The sequence below is a fragment of the Channa argus genome, chromosome 1, assembly GCF_033026475.1.
Source record: "Channa argus isolate prfri chromosome 1, Channa argus male v1.0, whole genome shotgun sequence".
Lineage (NCBI taxonomy): Eukaryota > Metazoa > Chordata > Actinopteri > Anabantiformes > Channidae > Channa > Channa argus.
In genome coordinates, this window is record NC_090197.1 from 3293385 (window position 1) to 3313730 (window position 20346).

Here is a 20346-nt window from a genome sequence, read left to right on the forward strand (position 1 = left end):
ATGATATTTGGTAATGATTTCAAAATCTTACCTGCCATTTTGTCCTGGAGCTGTTTGACTTCATTCTGGGACTGACTGTAGTTTTTGATGAGGTTGTCAATCCTGGATTGAAGCTCTTTTTCTTTGGTGACTGAATGAACTGATGAGAAACACAAAAGCAAAGAAACAATGAGTCTCTGTAACTGAGTATTGTTGACTGCTGTCTTTGTATTAGAACAGTAGAAAAACACTATGAGAACATGGAAACATTGTGAAGTTGGATCCTGAAGTTTTACCCTGGAGCTGCTTGATGAGATGCTGTGACTGATTGTATCTGTGACTCAGGTTGTTGAGATTCTTCTCCAGATCATTTTTCTCCAAAGTCACTAAAATATCTGGAGGGAAAAACCAAATCCAAACAGATCAAAACCATGAAATCATTGTGTTTTAAATACAGCATATTGAAGTTTCCTGAGCAAAGTGTCACTGTCACACTTAATAACACTAGTAACTTTTTGAAGCCACTGTTCTTTAACCTGCTGTGATAAACTCACTCAGGGAGTCGTGACTAGAGCCAACAAAGAACCAACACAAATGTCTGTAACGTTAAATACTTGGTGAAGTTGAAATCCTTTAAAAACAAGTGCTGTGACTTTAAACAGAACCAGAAATCACTTTATTTCTGCTGTCGTCACAAAGTAGATGTTGTTCTGTGAACATGTTGTTGTGTTGTGAAGATTTTACTGAGGAATTCAGTATCAACGTATTTCCAACCTGCCAAATCCACTAATTAACTACATGAGCACATAACATTATTAGAAAACATGTAGCACTTTAAATTATGGGACAAAATGTCAATATTTACTTAGAGTGAGAAATGAATCAGAAATGCTTTGTGCGCTATATAAATAAAGTTGAATTGAAATTGAATTAAAATTTGAAAACACTGTCTTGAACATCAGCTTTCAGACCCTGTCTCACCCTGACCAAGCCAACATACAGGAGACTGTGGGTCCTTTTCTTTGACTGGAACAAGTCTCTGTACTTGTCATGCAGCAGGATCAATATGATCCAAATTGAGCGCTACACATTTTCCACATGTGAAAGTTTAAACTAAATGTTGTGATTTTCTGCTGTTTCCCTTTAATTAAGTTCAGCTTTTTGTGGAAAACAAAGAGATTTAAACTCCAGTGGAACCAAATGACACCAAGTGACCTAATAATCTACTTTACTACACTAATCACCATCTTTGTTTTTAACAGCAGGAAAAGTGAAGAGGTTGTTTGAACCTAAAACTTCCTCACACTCTTTTCTAATATTAATCATATTTACACTTACCAACATCATCACACTGATCTCCATCCTCCATCATCTCCACCTCCATGTTCTCTCTCTCTCCTCTGATATATTTCACCCTCAGATCAGACTCAGTTTGAATTTCTGTCGACATGTTGATGAACTAAAGAGCTAAAAACTAAGTGAACTTCTTTGTGACCAGTCTTCACTGTCTGTTTCTGTCTGAGTCAGGCAGCTTTGAACAGAGAGCATCAAGGAAGTAGCAGCTGGACAAACCACAACCGCAGACACTTTAAATACATTAGTTTCTGTCTGATCAATGCATTAGAACTAAAAAACTAATAAACACAAAGCTAAAAGTTTTAAAATGTTTTCTCGTCCTTATGTTAAGATATAAGGTTTTCACTCACTTGCAGCTCTTTATGTATTAATATCATTCTATTGGTCCAAAGCTGCTTCCTGTCTCATCACAAAGTGCAAATAACCACAGAGCAAAACGTCAAATAAGACGTGTCTCTGACACAGGAAATGTGATGTGAGACCTGTGTAGTTATTCTTAGTTATTCTTTCTCTGATAGAGGAACTTTGAACAACTTGATCAACTTGGGATGTTCAGAGACACATTAATGAGGATGAACCACTTCAACAGTTCATGGTGAAACTTTGAGGATGAGGAAAGAGAGAAAACATGGAGGTGGAGATGTTAGAGGATGTGGAGCAGCACACTGATGTTCAGAAAACACTGGTGAGTGTGAAATAATGAATATTCTCACAGAAATACTCAGTTTCACTGTCAAAGAACAAATTCCAGTTCCTGTAACTGTAGAACAAACATGATGAACTTGTCTGAGTCATTATCAGGTCACTTTGTGTCGTCTGCTTCCACTGGAGTTTAAATGTCTCTTTTTTAAATCCATGAAGTCACTTCAAAAAGGTCCCTCAATCTTTCTTCAGAAATCTGTCTCCTGTTTTGTCTCTGTAGAACCACAGTGAGAAGAAGCTTCCAGCTCCTCCTCCTTTCACCACAGCAGATCATCGCTTTCCATCTCACACGTCCTCTTTCACAGCATCCATGAACCTCCTCCATGGTCTTCCTCGTCTCCTCCTGTCCAACAGCTCCATCCTCAGCTTCTTTTCCTGATAGAAACCACATCCTTCTTCTGCACATGTCCAAAGCATATAATTTTCCTCACTTTGTCTTCAAGATGTCCTACCTGTTTTGTCCCTCACTCCTGACACTCTTCTCCATCATCTCCACCTGCCTGCACTCTCTTCTTCACTTCTCTGCTACATTCCCTGTTACTTTGAACAGTTGATCCTAGGTATTTAAACTCCTCCACCTTCACCACCTCTGTCCCTTGTAATTGCATCACTCCACCACCATCTCTCTCATTTATGCACATGTCCTCCATCTTGCTCCGACTGATTTTCATTCCCCATCTTTCCAGTCCAACCTCCACTTCTCCAGGTTCATCTCAGTCTGCTTCCTACTTCCACTACAGATCATAATGTCATCTACAAACATCATAGTCCATGGAGACTTGGGTCTGTCCTCGTCCGTCAACTAGTCCTTCACCCCTGCAAACAGGAAGGAGCTGAGATCCTTGATGCAAACCCACCATCACCTTGAAGCAGTCTGTCTTTCCTACCACCCACCTCACTGCTGTGACACTGTTCTTATCCATGTCCTGTACCACTCTCATATACTCATGCAGTAACACAAACACACAGTGTAGCTCTTTCTGACCTTCCCTGTTCTGTCCCTTATTCTTCCACATCGTAACAAGTGCACTTCTTCTCCACTCCTCAGGCATCCTCTCACTTTGCAGAATGTCATTAAACAACCTGCTTAAACTCTCCACTGTCATCTCTTCATGCCTCCATGGAAATTCTTCCATGTTTTCCTTGTCACAGCTCCTTGTATACTTGTCTGTTTTACTTGTCTCTTCTTTTTCTCCTGTCTCTTTCCTTTCATACTTTCCTGAACTGACTTATTCCACCCCCAAGTCTCTTTGTCTCCCTTTCTCTGTTCGGATGTCACACCAAGTACCTCCCTAGCTGTCTCCCTCACCACTTCCTCAGTAGTTGCCCAGTCATCCAGAACATCTTCAGCCACCCAGACTCTGATTCACTTTCATCTGATGTTTGTTTGGATCCTCACTCTCCTTCTCTTCCTAACCTCCAAAGTCATCTTGCAGACTAACATGCTGCTGTCTGCTACACTATCTCCTGCCATCATGTTACAGTCTCTGATCTGTTTCAGGTTGCATCCCCTGCATAGAACATAGTCCACCTGTTTGCAAAGGAATAGAAATGGCAGTGGTGAATACATCTTTTAAGAGGAGTGAGGAGCATAGGGTGACCTACAAGAGTGGGGGAAGGTGGAAAGTCTGCCACCATCTGCCCTCCTTCATTCTCCTTCAGACCTGTGGGCTATTTAGAGTCACCAGTTAACCTAACATGCAGGTCTCTTGACTGTGAGAGGAAACTGGAACACATGGAGGAAACCCACACGTGTACAGGAAGAAGATGCAAACTCCACAGAATAAGGCCACAGCCAGCAGGTGGATTCAATCCAGGGACCTTCTAGCTTTGAGGAGACAGCACTAACCACTCCACCACTGTGCTGCTCAGAATACAATATATCAAATAAAATATTTATGCAGTGAAAAGATTGATTCTTTATTATGTTATTTCCCTGTTTAAAACCATTTTATGTTGTCCAGTCTGCTCCTCTGTCCCCTTAGCTCTTATCCCAATTCCTCAAACCCTGTTTGTCGGATAGAAAGTATCTGATATCACACAAACCAGGCCAAATGAAATTAGCTCCATTCACATGTTACTAATACTAGTTTCCACACAGATCAGTTACTTCCCAAATACAAACCAAGCCAAAGTCCAGCCTGTATATTGTAAATTCCTGGTAAACCATTTAGGGCCTCACTAGATCTGTTGATGAACCACAGATCATAGACTCAGACAGCAGGGACTAGTTCATCACAGACAAGCAAAAACATTTGGTGAGTTTCACTGCTGCAGTTCAGTTGATCACCTACTCCTGTGCTTGTTGGTATAAGAACAGTTTCTGATATTTGTGCATCCTGTTAGTCACATGTTGGTTTGCTGCTGGACCACAACACAAGAAATGAACCAACGTTCATGTGTCTCTCAGGCTGCTGAAGTTTCACACTGACCTCAGCTGCAGTTTCTAATGCATGAGAACTGTAGACACTGTTTCCTGTTTCTCACAGTGTAGTTTATTTAAAAGTATTTATTTAATGTGCAGAGAGGAGGAATAAATAATCTGACCAATGACTTCAGATTTGGTGGAAGAGTGTAACATTGTCCTATAGACACACAGGAGTTGATCCAGTTTGTCATAAAATGCATAATTTTATGTACAAAAAAGCTCTGTGATGCCAGAACATCATATTATTCATCATTAATAGAAGAAAACAAGAACAACCCCTGGTTTCTGTTCAGCACTGTAGCCAGGCTGACTAAGAGCCATAGTTCTGTTGAGCCTAGTTTTCACTTAACTCTGAGCAGCAATGACTTCATGAATTTCTTTATGACTTTCAAATTGTAGCTATTAGAGAAATAATTCACCAGATCCTCCCCCCAAAAATTACAGATAGATCTTCATGTACAGCAGTGCTAGAGTCATCGATAAGGCCCCACTCCCTGTTAGACTGCTTTTTACCCATAGATCTCTCTGAGATAACTTCAATTATTACCTCATCTAAACCAACAACCTGTCTGCTAGACCCTATTCCAACTAAGCTGCTCAAGGAAGCTTTACCCTTAATAGATACGCTTGTATTAGATATCATCAATCTATCTTTAGAAACAGGCTATGTACCACAGGCCTATAAGGTAGCTGTAATTAAACCACTACTTAAAAAACCCTGTCTTGACCCAGGTGTCTTAGCCAATTACAGACCAATATCTATTCTCCCCTTTATTTCTAAAATAATTGAAAAAGTAGTTACAAAACAATTATGTGATGACCTTCATAGGAATAATTTGTATGAAGACTTTCAGTCAGGATTTAGAGTTCATCATAATACAGAAACAGCACTGGTAAAAGTCACCAACGATCTTCTCATGGCCTCAGATAATGGACTAGTCTCTATATTTGTTCTGTTAGATCTTAGTGCTGCATTTGATACCATTGATCATAACATTTTATTACAGAGACTGGAACATGAAATTGGGATTAAAGGAACTGCACTAGGTTGGTTTAAATCTTATCTGATAGATTTCAGTTTGTTCATGTTAATGATGAATCCTCCATGCACACAAAGGTTAGCTATGGAGTTCCACAAGGCTCTGTGTTAGGACCAATACTTTTTACTTTATATATGTCTCCTTTAGGCAACATTATTAGAAAACACTTCATAAATATCCACTGCTATGCTGATGATACCCAGCTATATTTAGCTATGAAACCAAATGAAAATAATCAGTTAATAAAGCTTCATGCCTACAAGACATAAGGCTTATAAAGTTGCTGTAATCAAACCATTACTTAAAAAACCCTGTCTTGATCCAGGTGATTTAGCCAACTATAGACCAATATCAAATCTCCCGTTTATCTCTAAAATCCTGGAAAAAGTAGTTGCAAAACAATTATGTGATCACCTTTACAGGAATAATTTGTATGAAGACTTTCAGTCAGGATATAGAGCTCATCACAGTACAGAAACAGCACTGGTAAAAGTCTCCAATGATCTTCTCCTCGCTTCAGATAACGGACTTGTGTCCGTACTCGTCTTACTAGACCTTAGTGCCGCATTTGACACCATTGACCACAACATTTTATTACAGAGACTAGAACATGGATTTGGGATTAAAGGAACCACATTACATTGGTTTAAATCTTATCTGTCAGACAGATTCCAACTTGTTCATGTTAATGATGACTCTTCTTTATGCACCAAAGTTAGCTATGGAGTTCCACAGGGCTCTGTGTTAGGACCAATACTTTTTAATCTGTACATGTCACCTTTAGGCAAAATTATTAGGAAACATTCCATAAACTTCCACTGCTATGCAGATGATACCCAGCTCTATTTATCTGTGAAACCAGAAGATACTAACCAATTAGTCAAACTTGAAGCATGTCTAAAAGACATAAAGACCTGGATGTCCTACAATTTCCTACTTCTAAATTCAGACAAAACTGAAATCATCCTCTTTGGGCCTAAAAACATGAGAAATATGCCGTATAACAATATAGTTACTTTAGATGACATAACTTTGGCCTCCAGTACTGCGGTGAGGAACCTTGGAGTTATTTTTGACCAGGATTTGGCATTTACGTCACATATAAGACAAATCTCTAGAACAGCCTTCTTCCACCTACGGAACATTGCTAAAATTAGAAGCATCCTGTCTCAAAGTGATGCCGAAAAACTGGTCCATGCATTTGTTACTTCTAGGTTGGACTACTGTAATTCCCTACTTCTGGGGTGTCCTAATAACTCCCTAAAAAGCCTTCAATTAATCCAAAATGCTGCAGCAAGAGTGCAGACTGGATTAGGAAAGAGAGATCATATTTCACCTTCACTAGCTTCTCTTCATTGGCTTCCCATAAAATCTAGAATAGAGTTCAAAACCCTCCTCCTTACATACAAAGCTCTTAATGGTCAAGCTCCATCATATTTAAAAGATCTCATAGTTCTGTATCGCCCGATTAGACCACTTCGATCCCAAAATACAGGCCTACTTGTGGTTCCCAGAGTTTGCAAAAGTAGAATGGGAGGCAGAGCCTTTAGCTATCAAGCTCCTCTTCTGTGGAACCAGCTTCCAATCCAAATTCGGGGAGCAGACACCCTCTCTACTTTTAAGACTAGGCTTAAAACCTTCCTTTTTGATAAAGCTTATAGTTAAACTGCTCACTCAACCTGAACTAGCTTTTCTCTATACATTTACTTGTCACCACTGTATACCATTAATTCTATATCCTACAACCTGTACGATGCTTTGTTGTTGCTTTTTTGTTGTTTTGTTGTTGCTTTTTTGTTGTTTTGTTGTTGCTTTTCTTGTTGTTTTGTTGTTGCTTTTTGTTGTTGCTTTTCGTTGCTCTTTTCTTTTCTTTCTCCACTTTCCACTCACCCCAACCGGTCAAGGCAGATGGCCACCCACCCTGAGCCTGGTTCTGCTGGAGGTTTCTCCCATTAAAGGGAGTTTTTCCTCTCCACTGTTGCCTAGGGCTTGCTCAAGGGGGATTTGTTGGGTTGCTTCTACATACTTGTGTAGTCTGGACTTTATTCTGTAAAGTGCCTTGAGATGACTTTGTTGTAAATTGGCGCTATATAAATAAAGTTGAATTGAATTGAATTGAATTGAATAAAGGCCTGGATGTCCCACAATTTTTTACTTTTAAACTCAGACAAAACTGAAGTCATAGTATTTGGGCCCAAAACTCTCAGAGATATGATGTCCAACCATATTGTTACTCTAGATGCCATAAGTCTGTCCTCCAGTACTACTGCAAGGAACCTTGGAGTTATTTTTGACCAGGATTTGTCCTTTAACTCATATAAAACAAATCTCTAGAACAGCCTTCTTCCACCTACGGAACATTGCCAAAATTAGGAGCATCTTGTTTTTAAAGTGATGCAGAAAAACTAGTCCATGCATTTGTTACTTCTAGGTTGGACTACTGTAATTCCCTACTTTCAGGATGCCCCAGTAAGTCCCTAAAGAGCCTGAATTAATCCAAAATGCTGCAGCAAGAGTGCTGACTGGAACTAGAAAGAGAGATCATATTGTGTATTGACCTTCACTAGCTTCTCTCCATTGGCTTCCCATTAAATTTAGAATAGAATTTAAAACCCTGCTTCTTACATATAAAGCTCTGAACAGTCAGGCTCCATCATATATAGAAGACCTCATAGCACCATATCATCCCAGTAGACCACTTCGCTCTCAGAACGCAGGCCTACTTGTGGTTCCCAGAATTTCCAAAGGTAGAATGGGAGGCAGAGCCTTTAGCTATCAAGCTCCTCTCTTGTGGAACCAGCTCCCAGTTCAGATTTAGGAAGCAGTTCTCTACGTTAAAATCTAGGCTCAAAACCTTCCTCTTTAATAAAGCTTATAGTTAGTTATAGTTATGCTGCTATAACTATAATCTCCTCTCAACCCACAGTTGTCACCACTATATGACATTAACTGTGTTTTTTCCCATAGTTGTCTTTCTTCTTCTGTCCCCCTCTCTCTGTCCCTCTCTGCAGGTGTCCCCGGGCTTTGAAGCTATGTTTTCCAGTATGCAGTTGCCAGTCTTACTAACCTGCCTGATGTTTTGTTGTTGCTTTTTTTCTTTTCTCTCTGAACTTTCTACTCACCCCACTTTCCATTGTTTGTTAAAAATATTCAGAGCTGTTAATTCTTACATCGTGTGGACAGGGTGATGATCCCGACCATCATCAGAAGACAAAGCACTCCCAGACACAGAGCAGCAGATCTGAAAGACTTGTTTTGGACTGGAGGACGATTCAGAGTCTGTGGTCCTACAGAAGACAAGAAAACCATCAGTCTCAGCTGTCATCATTTTACTGTTTGGTTCTGGTTGATGCTAAAACACTCAGGAAGTTGGTATCAAAACTGAAGTCTTCAACCTGTGCCCTCCACCTAATTCCCACCTCATTTGTTAAAAACATTTTTAATTCATGTCTGACAAACCAGTCAATAGTCAACCACTCTGTTCAAATGGATGTTTTCCCTACAGCCATGGTCCTCAGGAGACTCTGACCAACCCCCTGCTGTGATCTACATGCTGTACAATACTTATTACCACTTAAAATCGTTTACCCAGGTTGAAGTAATAAGTATTGAGTTTGGGTATTTCTCCCATCTGTGCATAGACCAGACTTTTATAAATTCTGTGTAAATGTGGTCAAGAATCTGCTCCTGTAAATGATCACAAAACCTGTTATTAGAAAAGCAAAGGTCCCCAAAGGGGAAACCAAGATGAAATAATTTACTCAGATCAGATCATTTACTCTGAAACATTTTGTAACAAATGTAAAAATGCTTGTTTAATTTATGTTGCTCTTGTGAAAGTTACTGACCTTTGAAAGCTCAGATTTTCTTTCTCAGAACAATCTCCTTGATGTCAACCAGTCTGGCTTCCATCTATACTACATCCCTGGTTTTATTCATCCACTCATATGGCTTTTCCTATCATTGCTATGCTGATGACACACAGCTCTTTCCACCAGATGACTCCATTGTCTCATCACATATTTCTGCCTGTCTTTTGGACATGTTTGAATGAAAGAAAGACGTCTTCAGCTCAGGCGCTAGTCATATCTTATCTCAATTACTGTAATGCCCTGATGATCCAAAACTACAGCAGCTCGCCTCATTAATAATCAGCTAAAAAGGACTAATGACACATCACTCTTCAGATCTCTGCACTGGCTTCCTGTAGCTGCCTGCATTAGGTTCAGTACCTGCCTCCCTCATTCAGGTGTATAATCCCTCGTATCCACCGCGGTCTGCCAACGAACAGGTCTGGTGGTTCCAGCACCTCACCAAAGACACCAAGCAAAACTCTTCAGCTCAGTCATCATGGAATTATCTACCAAACTCTGCTCGCTCAGCAGCCTCATTCCCAATAAACACTTTACCCAATAATTCTGCAACTTCCCCATCACTGAAACTGAAAAAAAAAAATTAAACTTCCTATCTTTTCTTCCTTGGGCTTGAATCTTATGAAACAGAAACACTTCTTCTCATTGTACTTTGCTCTGATGTTTTTGACCTATACCTCACCTGTAAGTCACTTTGGATAAACTTAATTTGTATTTGTATTATGTGGAACAGAAACTGACACAGATGATGGAAATTTTCACTTTAAAGATTTGTCTCATTGTTTTTTGTTTTCACCAATGAACTTCTTTTTTTCATAGAGAGGTACCAACTATTTTTCTTCAAGTTTGAAGAACTTTTATTTATGAGAACTTTCTCTGAAACAACTTGAAACTTCCAAAAGTAATTAAATACAAAATACAATGAAAAACCACACTTTTTGTTTCAACAGTCAAACGATATAAGACCTCTACACCTGCCAACAGGTAGTGTCGTATAGACTTTACAACTGATGTTTGACTTTCCAAAGATCTGCCTTTTTTCAATAGTTTTATTTGTAGTATAAAAAAATAATCTGTTGTACCAAAAAGTGGTGGCAGTAGCTCAGTCAGTAGAGTGGCTACCTACCAACCAGAGGGTCAGAGGTCAGAGGTTTGTGCCTGGCTCTCCCTGACCACATGTTGAAGTGTCCCTGGGTAGAACTCTGAACCCCAAACAACCGCCCATCCCTAGCTGTGCAGGTCAGTCCCAAGCCTGGTAAAAATAGGAGGGTTGCGTCAGGAAGGGCATCCGGCGTAAAAATGTGCCAAATCAACATGAAATCAGTGATTTCCTGTGGCGACCCTGAACTTACAGGATGAGCCAGAAAAAAAAACTTTCTGTCCTAGTCAGAAATCATAGTCAGATTTTCATTTCAGTCTTTTCATTATTACTTTTGAAATTATTTTGGAGAAAATTGTGGGTTTCATCTCGTTTCTATTGAAGACAACCAACACTTTTGTCATTTACAGTAGATGTAAAGTGGACATGGACTGAAAGGTTACTTCCCAATCTAAGGAAAAAGAAACAGGTTAATACTTTGGATTTAAAGTCACAGTTAATTGTCTGTGCAGAGAGAGCATCTATTGAACAGGTAGAAGAAACGACCACAGAGGGAAGTGGCTGAAGCAGACGGAACAAAGTGTTATGGTCATGAGAGACCTATTATGATGACTGTGCAGGAGTTTGGTGATGTTCATCAAATATTTTCAATATCTACAATTAGTCCAGGATACAGTTAAATGGTAAGACAAGAAGTGACATTATCAGAACACACAAAGGTTCAGGTTGTGCAATGGTAAAGGACAGGATGTGTTTTTTCTGCTTTGTCTCCTAAGAAATATGTCATTTACTAAAACCAAATGTTCTGTAGCATCATAACATAGTAGTTATGGAAATAAATGTAATACAAAGCACATATTGAGCCCTGTCTGCTAAAACCACCAGACACCAGAACAGTTTCTTTCCTCAGGCCATCACATCCATTTACATCTGACCTCATCTCTCTCTACATTGCTGCTATACACAGTCTACTGTACACACTGGACATAGTCCTACTCAAACTGAACACATACACACACACACACACACACACACACACACACACACACACACACACACACACACACACACACACACACACACTGCACCTGGTCATTCCCATGTTGTCTGTATCAGTTTTTTTCTTTCTTTTTCTGTAACTGTCATTGTTACATTGTCTGTATCATTTAGTCTTTGAACACGTCCTTGACAGCTGCCAATGACTAAATCAAACTCCTCACATGTGTTATCAGACTTTGCCGAAGGACAATTCTAATTCTTAAAATTATTGCAAGCCAACAAGGAAATGAAAACAAGCAGTGGTTTGTCATCAGATATGACACATTTAATAACTAATACTGATGCAGTTTAAAAAATAATTCATTGCACATTATACATATAATTCCCTGCTGATTTCTATACTTTATATAGTTGTATAGTTTTTTATAGTTATAGTTTTTTTCTTGTTGCTTTTTTAATGTTGTATTATGATAAAACATTTTCCATAAACAGTGGGTGGGGGCTTATTAGGATCTTAACAATAATAATAAACAATTATTTATTGTTTATTTTTTTTATAGTTTATTCTATTGATTAGTGATGATTTCCCACTTACCTCCTTCCTGTGGCTGAAAATCAGTCTGCTCCTCTTCAATACTGTCTGGATTATCATAAATATCCACCTCATTTTCCACCCAACATGTTCCACCTTCCTCCACCTTCCTGTATCTCACCTTCTTAGAAAAATCTGGATTGGTGTAAATATGTGACGACATGTTGAGACTGAGACAGATAACAGTGGCTGAACTTCACCGACTGTTACTGTGTGAATCAATTACTATGCTACAGCAAAACTTCAATATTGACTAGTTTTGTATAAACTGCTATTGAAGCTGAAAAAAACCCTGACAGCAACAGAAAAGTAGATTTTATTACTGTATTTACAAACTATTTGTCTTTAGAGAACATAAAGGAAGTAACAAGAAAACCAACACATACACTGTGGGATAAAATTAACTTGTAGCTGCAGTTTGTGGTTTTCTTTACTTCAGCTAAGAGACTGTGTTGTCCAGTTTTTAGATTTGAACCAGATACTAAACTGTGACTGCAAGACTGAAAACAACTAACATGAAATTAAATTTAACAGGAAATACTACTTTCTTTTTAAGGAAGTGAAACCTTTAACTGAAGTTCATTTGATTACTGCAACACTTTGTTGATGGGGTTACCAGTATCCACAATCAAACCCTTGCAGATGATCCAAAATGCAGCAGCTCACCTCATTTTTAATCAGCCAAAAAAGACCCATGTCACACCACTTTTTAGATCTCTACACTGCCTTCCTGTAGCTGCTCGCATCAGGTTCAAAACTATGACTCTTGGTTACAGGGTGGTTAACTCAACAGCTCCTGCTGACCTGAACTCACTCATTCAAATCTACAGTCGTCCGCTGCGGTCTGCCAACGAACAACGTCTGGTGTCCCAGCACCACACAAAAGACACCAAGCAAAACTGTTTAGCGCAATGATCCCACGATGGTGGAACGAGCTACCAAACTCTGCACGCTCAGCTGACTCTCTCCCAATATTCAAAAAACTGCTGAAAACAGAACTCTTCCACATCTTCCTATGCACTTAAATCTCCTAAAAAAAATAAAATAAAAATAAAAAATCCTTTCTGCTCTCTTGCACTTGCATCTCGTGAACTGTGAACACTTTTCTGATAGGACTTTGCTTTGATGTTTTCTCCTTGACTTAGATTTTTGCTGCCTTGTACCTCACTTGTAAGTCGCTTTGGATAAAAGTGTCTGCTAAATGACTAAATGTAAATGTAAAAACTGATATCAACATGTTTTATAGCTGTTAGATCACCATGACAACGACTGTGGTCAGAGTGTGATATTTCCACTGCAACCATCAGGCCAAACATAGATAAACTGTATAATACTCACAAAGTAGATTCATCAACTTTTTCACTACGGTTCAGACTCTAAGAACAGCATAAACACTCCTGTGTGTTTTATTTCCAGAGGTGGTAGAAGTACAAAATCTCAATTTACAAGTAAAAATACTTCCTTTAAAAAAATTCTACTACAGGTTTACAGTTTCAAATCATTTCACTCAAGCAAAAAGTACTAAGTACATGCTCTGAAACTGAAGTACACTTGTCCTCCACTGTATTTTAAACTGTATTTGATCAGAGGATATTCTGTTCAATTCAGTTTTTTAATTCAGCTCTACAGTATATAGCACCAATTCACAACATAGTCTTCTCAAGACACTTTACTTAATAAAGACTATGTAGAGATACAAACATATTCTCATCCCACACTATCAGATATCAAATTGTTCCACTTTGTACATCCTTTGGTGTATTGTATTGATGCCACAGGCACCTATTGGTGTTACTATTGGAGCCATAAGGAACAATGGTGTCCAGTATTGACCTGTGGGGTCAACATGATACGCTAATGGACTTCAAAAAGTTGCACAATTTGATGCCTTAGGAAGCGTCACTATCTGCGCTGTGGGATGAGAACGTGTTGAGAAAACACCTGAAAATTAGTTTTCTACAGAAAACTCACTGTAAATGTAGTCATCAGTTTTTCAGCACAACATGATTTGTCATTTGTTTTTGTTTTTTTAGAAAACTTGAATCATGATTAAATCAAGTGGTGGCACGTTGGGCAAGACACTGAACCTCAAGTTGCTCCTGGAGGGTCAGATGAGCACCTTGCATGGCAGCCACCACCATCGATAAGTGAATGAGAAGCAACATTGTAAAGTGCTTTGGCTAAAAGCACCATATAAGCAGCAATTTACTTAATTTACTGTCCAAAATATTAAGTTTGCCTAAAGGGGGTTTTAGGATCTGGATGAACGACATACTTTAGGTTTAGATGCTCAAATCATAGAAGAAAATAGGTCCCAACAAAAACACTTTAATGGAAAGAAAAAAGAAAAGAAAGAAAGAAAGAAAGTTCAGGAAGAGCAACAAGATGAACAGATGTGCAGTAGATGCTGTGTGGACAGAACAGAGCAACAAAGCAGATTTACACCTGTGTCCAATCACTTACCTTCTTCCTGTGACTGAATATCAGTGCCATCATCTCTGATAACATCTGCATTCTCGTAGATATCCACCTCTCTTTCCTCCCACTCTCCTCCATCTTCCTCCACCTTTCTGTTGTATCTCACCTTGGAAAAATCTGGTTTGGCGTAAATTATATCTGAAGACATCTTGAGACGACTGAGACAGACAGACAGTAGCTGAACTTCACTGACTGTTACTGTGCTGCAGTAAAACTTTAAAGTCTTCTACTGTAGTAAAAACTACGACCTGTGGCAGAGAGAAATGCAGTAACGTGATCTACTTTACTGATGCTGCTGTCAGGGTTCAACCTTCTGTCTGGTTCAGGAAGTAACAAGAAAACAAGTGTTCACACCTTTTTATTCATTTGACTGGTTGATAAAAATAACTTGTAGCTGCAGTTTGTTGTTTCATTTACTCCAATAAGGAAACTGTGTTGTCCAGTTTTTAGATTTATGAAACTGTTTAGATAAAGTAAAATCACCTGACTGCAAAATTTGCGCACACACACACACACACACACACACACACACACACACACACACACACACACACACACACACACACACACACACACACACACACACACACACACACACAGCAGCAGATTAACAACAAATTAATCTTAATTTTTTCTTTCTAACAGATGAACAGAATAATTTTAATGAAGAAAACTTTTAACAAAATATAAATGATAAACTGTTGTCTTTGCTCTGGAACAAAGTGTCAGACCATCAGTCTGTCAGTGACTTAACAACATCATAGTGTCACTAATGCAGAGCAGGCTGCAATGAAAATGGTTGTGATCAGACGATGTTTCAATAGGTGCAACCATCAGTACAAAGTGTGTAAAAGTACTACAGACACATGAAAATTAAAAACCACAGATTGGTATAAACTTCTTGCTCCACAGTAGATGAAACTCATCTGAATCACCAAGTTGAATTTGGTAGAATAGTAGAATTTCATACAATGAATTTGGGAAGTTTTTCATGTTCTTTTTTCAAGATTAGTGCCCTCACCTGGTAAAGGAGTAAACTGCAAGTTCATTATCCTGAGCTGCTCCATCAGTGGCTTCAGCCTCATTGATGTTTGAACTCTTACATATGAGCCAAAATTCAGATTAACATGAGTTAGTTTTTATTATTATAATAAATATAAACAGTAACAATGTATGAATGTTCTCACACAAATAAAATACAGTGATGAACCACACTTAAAGTTCCATAACAAACATTAAGATTACGATGGTGAAATGGTGATGCACAACTTCCTGACTCAAAGTAAACCAGGCCACCATGATGTCAAATTCAATTTTATTTACCTATTTTAATTCTATCATAATTTTACACAATTTTCAAGATAGAAATGTCAAGCTCAACAAAATATTTCTAGTCAGATATTGTATCTGGATTCACACAGGCAGCCAGCAGCATCACCATTTCACCATCACAGTCTTCTGATAGTCATATTGCTTTGAAATGCAACATGACTAGTGACAGTTAACCGTCTGTGTGAGGATGTTTATAATTTGTTCATATTCCATAAATGAATGCTATAAAGTTGGGATGCAGGAGGCAGCAGGTTTAAATCCCATCCCACCAGGTGTGGCCCCACCCAGCCACCAAGGGCCACGTTGGTGTCGGTGCTGAGCCTGGATAAAATACGGTGGCAGTAGGAAGGACATCCAGTGTAAAAACTCACACCAAATCAATGTGCTGTGACGTCCCCTGAAGGGACAAGTCGAAAGCCGTTGACGTCTGCGTTCAAATATGTGCCTGGGTGAGAGGTGCACTATGGGGCTTCTGTGAGTTGGGTTAGGGTTATCCATGGAAATCTATGAAAATCTAATCAGTGTGTGAACAGTGTGTGTCTCACAAAACTGTGAAGACCAAGTATCGGTGTGTGATCGAAAGGCTGATAAGATTTTTGTGCTGTTTCTTCCAGTCCAGGTTTTCAGTGAAGTGAAACCCAGACACAAAACAATAACATAGTATATGAAGATGGTACAAGAAGACACCGGACTTTAGTACAGGAGACCAGGGTTTGACTGTAGTGAGACATGTTGTGCGCTTTAATAATGTTGTTACACAACATGAAGCAAGTGGTTACTATAGTAAGAAAGTATGTTTGTGACGATGTCACTGTATGTAACATTTTGTTTTCCTGCCAGAGTGTATTGATGCAGTGGCCCAACTTAAAACTAGGGAGCTCCTGGTTTCATTCCACCTGCCAAACAGCACTAGATGCCATGGCTTCGTTAAAATCCAGGCAGCCTAAAGTTAAAGTTTGCAGTGTCTTGGGAGGCACTGCTGCTGTTAATAACACCAAGAACAGAAGGCCCCAGAGTAGTGATAACCTCTTTAAAAAACTGTGGTGGAACAATGGATAGGCATCCGTGGTACTGATCTGGACTGGTTTAGGTCAAACTTGGCAGAGAGAACTTTTTGTTTACAAATTGCGTACAAGTGCCTCTTCTGTTCCTCTCTTGTCTGGGGTTCTGCAGGGCTCAATTCTTGGGCCTCTGCTTTTTTCTCCTCTATCTGCTCCCCCTTGGCTCCATTCTTAGAAAGCATAACTGTCCTTTCCACTGTTATGCAGATGACACCCAGATTTATGTGCCACTGAGACAGAAGCATGGCTACTCCATAAGCTCACTGATGGAGTGTCATGAGGAATAAAAAGGCTGGATGGCTCTTAATTTGAAAAAAAGACAGAGGTTATTGTCTTTGGTCCAAGTACCAGCAGTGACCCCTCTTGTAGACCTGGGCCCTTTGAAACAATTTGTTAAACCTACTGTGACAAATTTGGGTGTGAAGGTGGACAATGATTTTAGCTTGGACGGGCAGGTTAATGCAGTGGTGAAATCCAGCTTCTTTCATTTAAGACAATTGGCCAATGTTAAATCATATTTGTCAAAAAAGCACTTTGAGACAGTGATCAATGCTTTTGTCACAACTCGGCTGGATTACTGTAATTCTCTGTATTTTGGTGTCTCTCACTTGTCCCTGTCCCATGGTACAAAATGCAGCGGCACGTTTGTTAACTGGAACACAGAAGCACATCACCCCGGTTTCAGCATCACTGCACTGGCTGCCTGTTCCATCTTAGAGTTCATTTTAAAATTCTTTTATTTGTTCTTAAGTCCTTAAATGGTATTGCTCCGCCCTCCCTCTCTGAGTTGCTATATGTGCACTCCCCCTCCAGGTCACTCAGGTCAGCTGACCAACTGCTCCTGGACGTTTTTTAAAGTGCTTTACTTTAGGGCCGTCTGTTCTCACCATTAGAAATAGCAGTCTAACTTCTGGTGTGGTCCCCAAAAAATGTAAACCTGGGCTAGATCCACATGTTCTTGCGAATGTTAGACCTATCTCCAGACTGCTTTCTTATCAAAGATTTTAGAGAAATTTGTTTATAGTCAGATAATAGCATTTTTAAATGAGCACAACCTACTTGAGGCTTTCCAATCTGGTTTTAGAATGAAACACGGTACTGAGTCTGCTCTTTTGTGCTTAATGACATTTTTCTAGCCTCTGATTCTCGTGACTGTTTGATCCTTGTATTACTCCATTTAACTGCTGCATTTGACACAGTGGACCATAATATATTATCTGCTATCTCCCGCTTAGATAAGTGGGTCGGTATAAAGGGCTTAGCTCTAAATTGGTTCAGGTCCTACTTAAAAGAGAGAACTTTTTGTGTCCAATTGGGAGACTTCAAGTCCTCTTCTGCTCCTCTGTCCTGTGAGGTTCCACAAGGCTCTATTTTAGGCCCTATCCTCATTTCTAACTCATTGAGCCTTGCGGAACCCCAGACGAGAGGAACAGAAGAGGACTGGACATTATCAATTTGTATCAAAGTTCTCTCTGCCAAATATGACCTAAACCAGTCCAGAGCAGTGCCACGGATGCCTATCTATTGTTCCACCACAGTTTTTTAAAGAGGTTTTCACTACTCTGGGGCCTTCTGTTCTTGGTGTTATTAACAGCAGCCTTGCCTCCGGTGTCTTCCCAAGACACTGCAAACTTTAACTTTAGGCTGCCTGGATTTTAACGGAGCCACAGCATCTAGTGCTGTTTGGCAGGTGGAATGAAACCATTTCTTTGTATTTGCTGCCCCTGGACTCCATCCTTAGAAGACATGGCATTTCATTTCACTACTTTGCTGATGACGGTCAGATACTATGTTCCACACAATACTAATATCACTTCACTACTGGAATGTTTAGAGGAATTTAAGGCAAGTATGGCTCTTAACTTTTAGGTTATTGACTGAGGTTATTGTTTTGGGAACTAACTCATCTAGTGGGACTGCCCCTGTAGACTTGGGACCCTTGGCTGAATACGCCAAACCTGAAATTATTAACCTTGGGCTTAAAATGGATAATGACCTGAAGCTTGAAAGCCAGATCCGGTCTGTTGTCAAGTCTAGTTTCTTTCACCTGAGGCAGCTGGGCAGAGTCAAGCCCATTCTTACAAAGCAGCCCTTGGAAACCGTAATCCATGTCTTTGTTACCACCAGGCTGGATCACTTCAACGCACTTTATCTTGCCAAGCCAAGCCAAGTCATCAATCTCTCGACTGCAGCTTGTCCAAAATACTGCTGCACGTCTTTTAACCAGAACTTGAAAATTTCTCATTTGAACATTTCTCCTATTTTATCTTCACTTCACTGGCTGCCTGTACAATTTAAGATCCATTTTAAACTCTATTTGTTTTTAAATGTTTAAATGGGGCTGCCCCACTGTATCTCTGAGATATTGCATCCATACGTTCCACCACGGTTACCTGGATCCGCTGACCGGCCACTTCTTTGTGTACCAAAAACTTAACGTAAGCTCAGAGGAGACCGAGCTTTTGCAGTGGCTGCTCCAAAACTATGGAATGAGTTGCCCTTGCATATCAGACAGGCCTCATCCTTGCTTGTTTTAAAAATTCCTTTTTAAAACCCACTTGTTTTCATTCGCCTTTGCCACAGTCTTAGTTGACATTATTTAATTATTTTATCTGTTCGTTATTTCATTCTGTTTGTTATTTATTGTTATCTGTTCATTGCACACATTTTATGCTGGTGTATACTTCTTATTTTATGTTTTTAACCTGTACAGCACTTTTCTCAACCTAGTTGTTTTAAAGAGCTCAACAAATAAAGTTACAAGTTTTCATCTAATTATTCTTATAACCTACCCTGAACTTTTGTACCTTATACAGTTTTGTGTGAACATAAAGTCGTTCCAGGTCGTGGAGCGTCCAATAAAGACGTCAAAGTGCACCTGTGGTGTCAATATGATACGCAAAACAATGTAAAAAAGCGTAATTATCAGAGGCTGTGGGATGAGAATGTGTTGGACAGACAGGTGGTAGACTCCTGAAGGAAAAAGGCATCAACATCACTGTTTGCCCCTAGTTAACAGTTTATGACTAATTAGAGAACAACAGGAGAGAGAGGATTTTCCCATTTAAAGAAAGCAGCATGATGTGTAATAGGTTGTGGTATAACAGGCTGCTCATATCTCAAAGATCAACAGTTTCCAGTTTGTCCCTTCGGGGGTCACCACAGCACAATGTGTTCTGCATGTTGATTTGATTTTTCAGGTGGAAATTAATATTATCTCACAGCACAGTAATTAACCTAGTTTTAATGAGAAAATGAGCCATTCACTCATTTACATTTTGACCTGTATCTGCACTTTAAAGACAGACGTCTGCATTCAAACAGAATTAGACTTGATCAAGTGAGCATCATTCTGAGCTGAACTAAACCAAGTAACATGAAAATGTGACACAGAATGAACAAGTCAAC

The 20346-nt window shown here is 39.4% G+C and overlaps 1 protein-coding gene across 1 annotated transcript; it reads right to left on the reverse strand.

Moving 5' to 3' along the window:
* Positions 1-26: 26 nt before the first annotated feature.
* On the reverse strand, positions 27-12348 carry LOC137102296 (C-type lectin domain family 12 member B-like; the record flags this gene model as incomplete). The annotated part of the gene is made up of 4 exons (XM_067481663.1): positions 12071-12348; positions 8676-8792; positions 276-374; positions 27-139 (listed from the first exon to the last, which is right to left on the reverse strand). Coding segments are annotated over exons 1-4 (489 nt in total), but the record flags the coding sequence as incomplete, so codon positions are not given.
* Positions 12349-20346: the final 7998 nt, after the last annotated feature.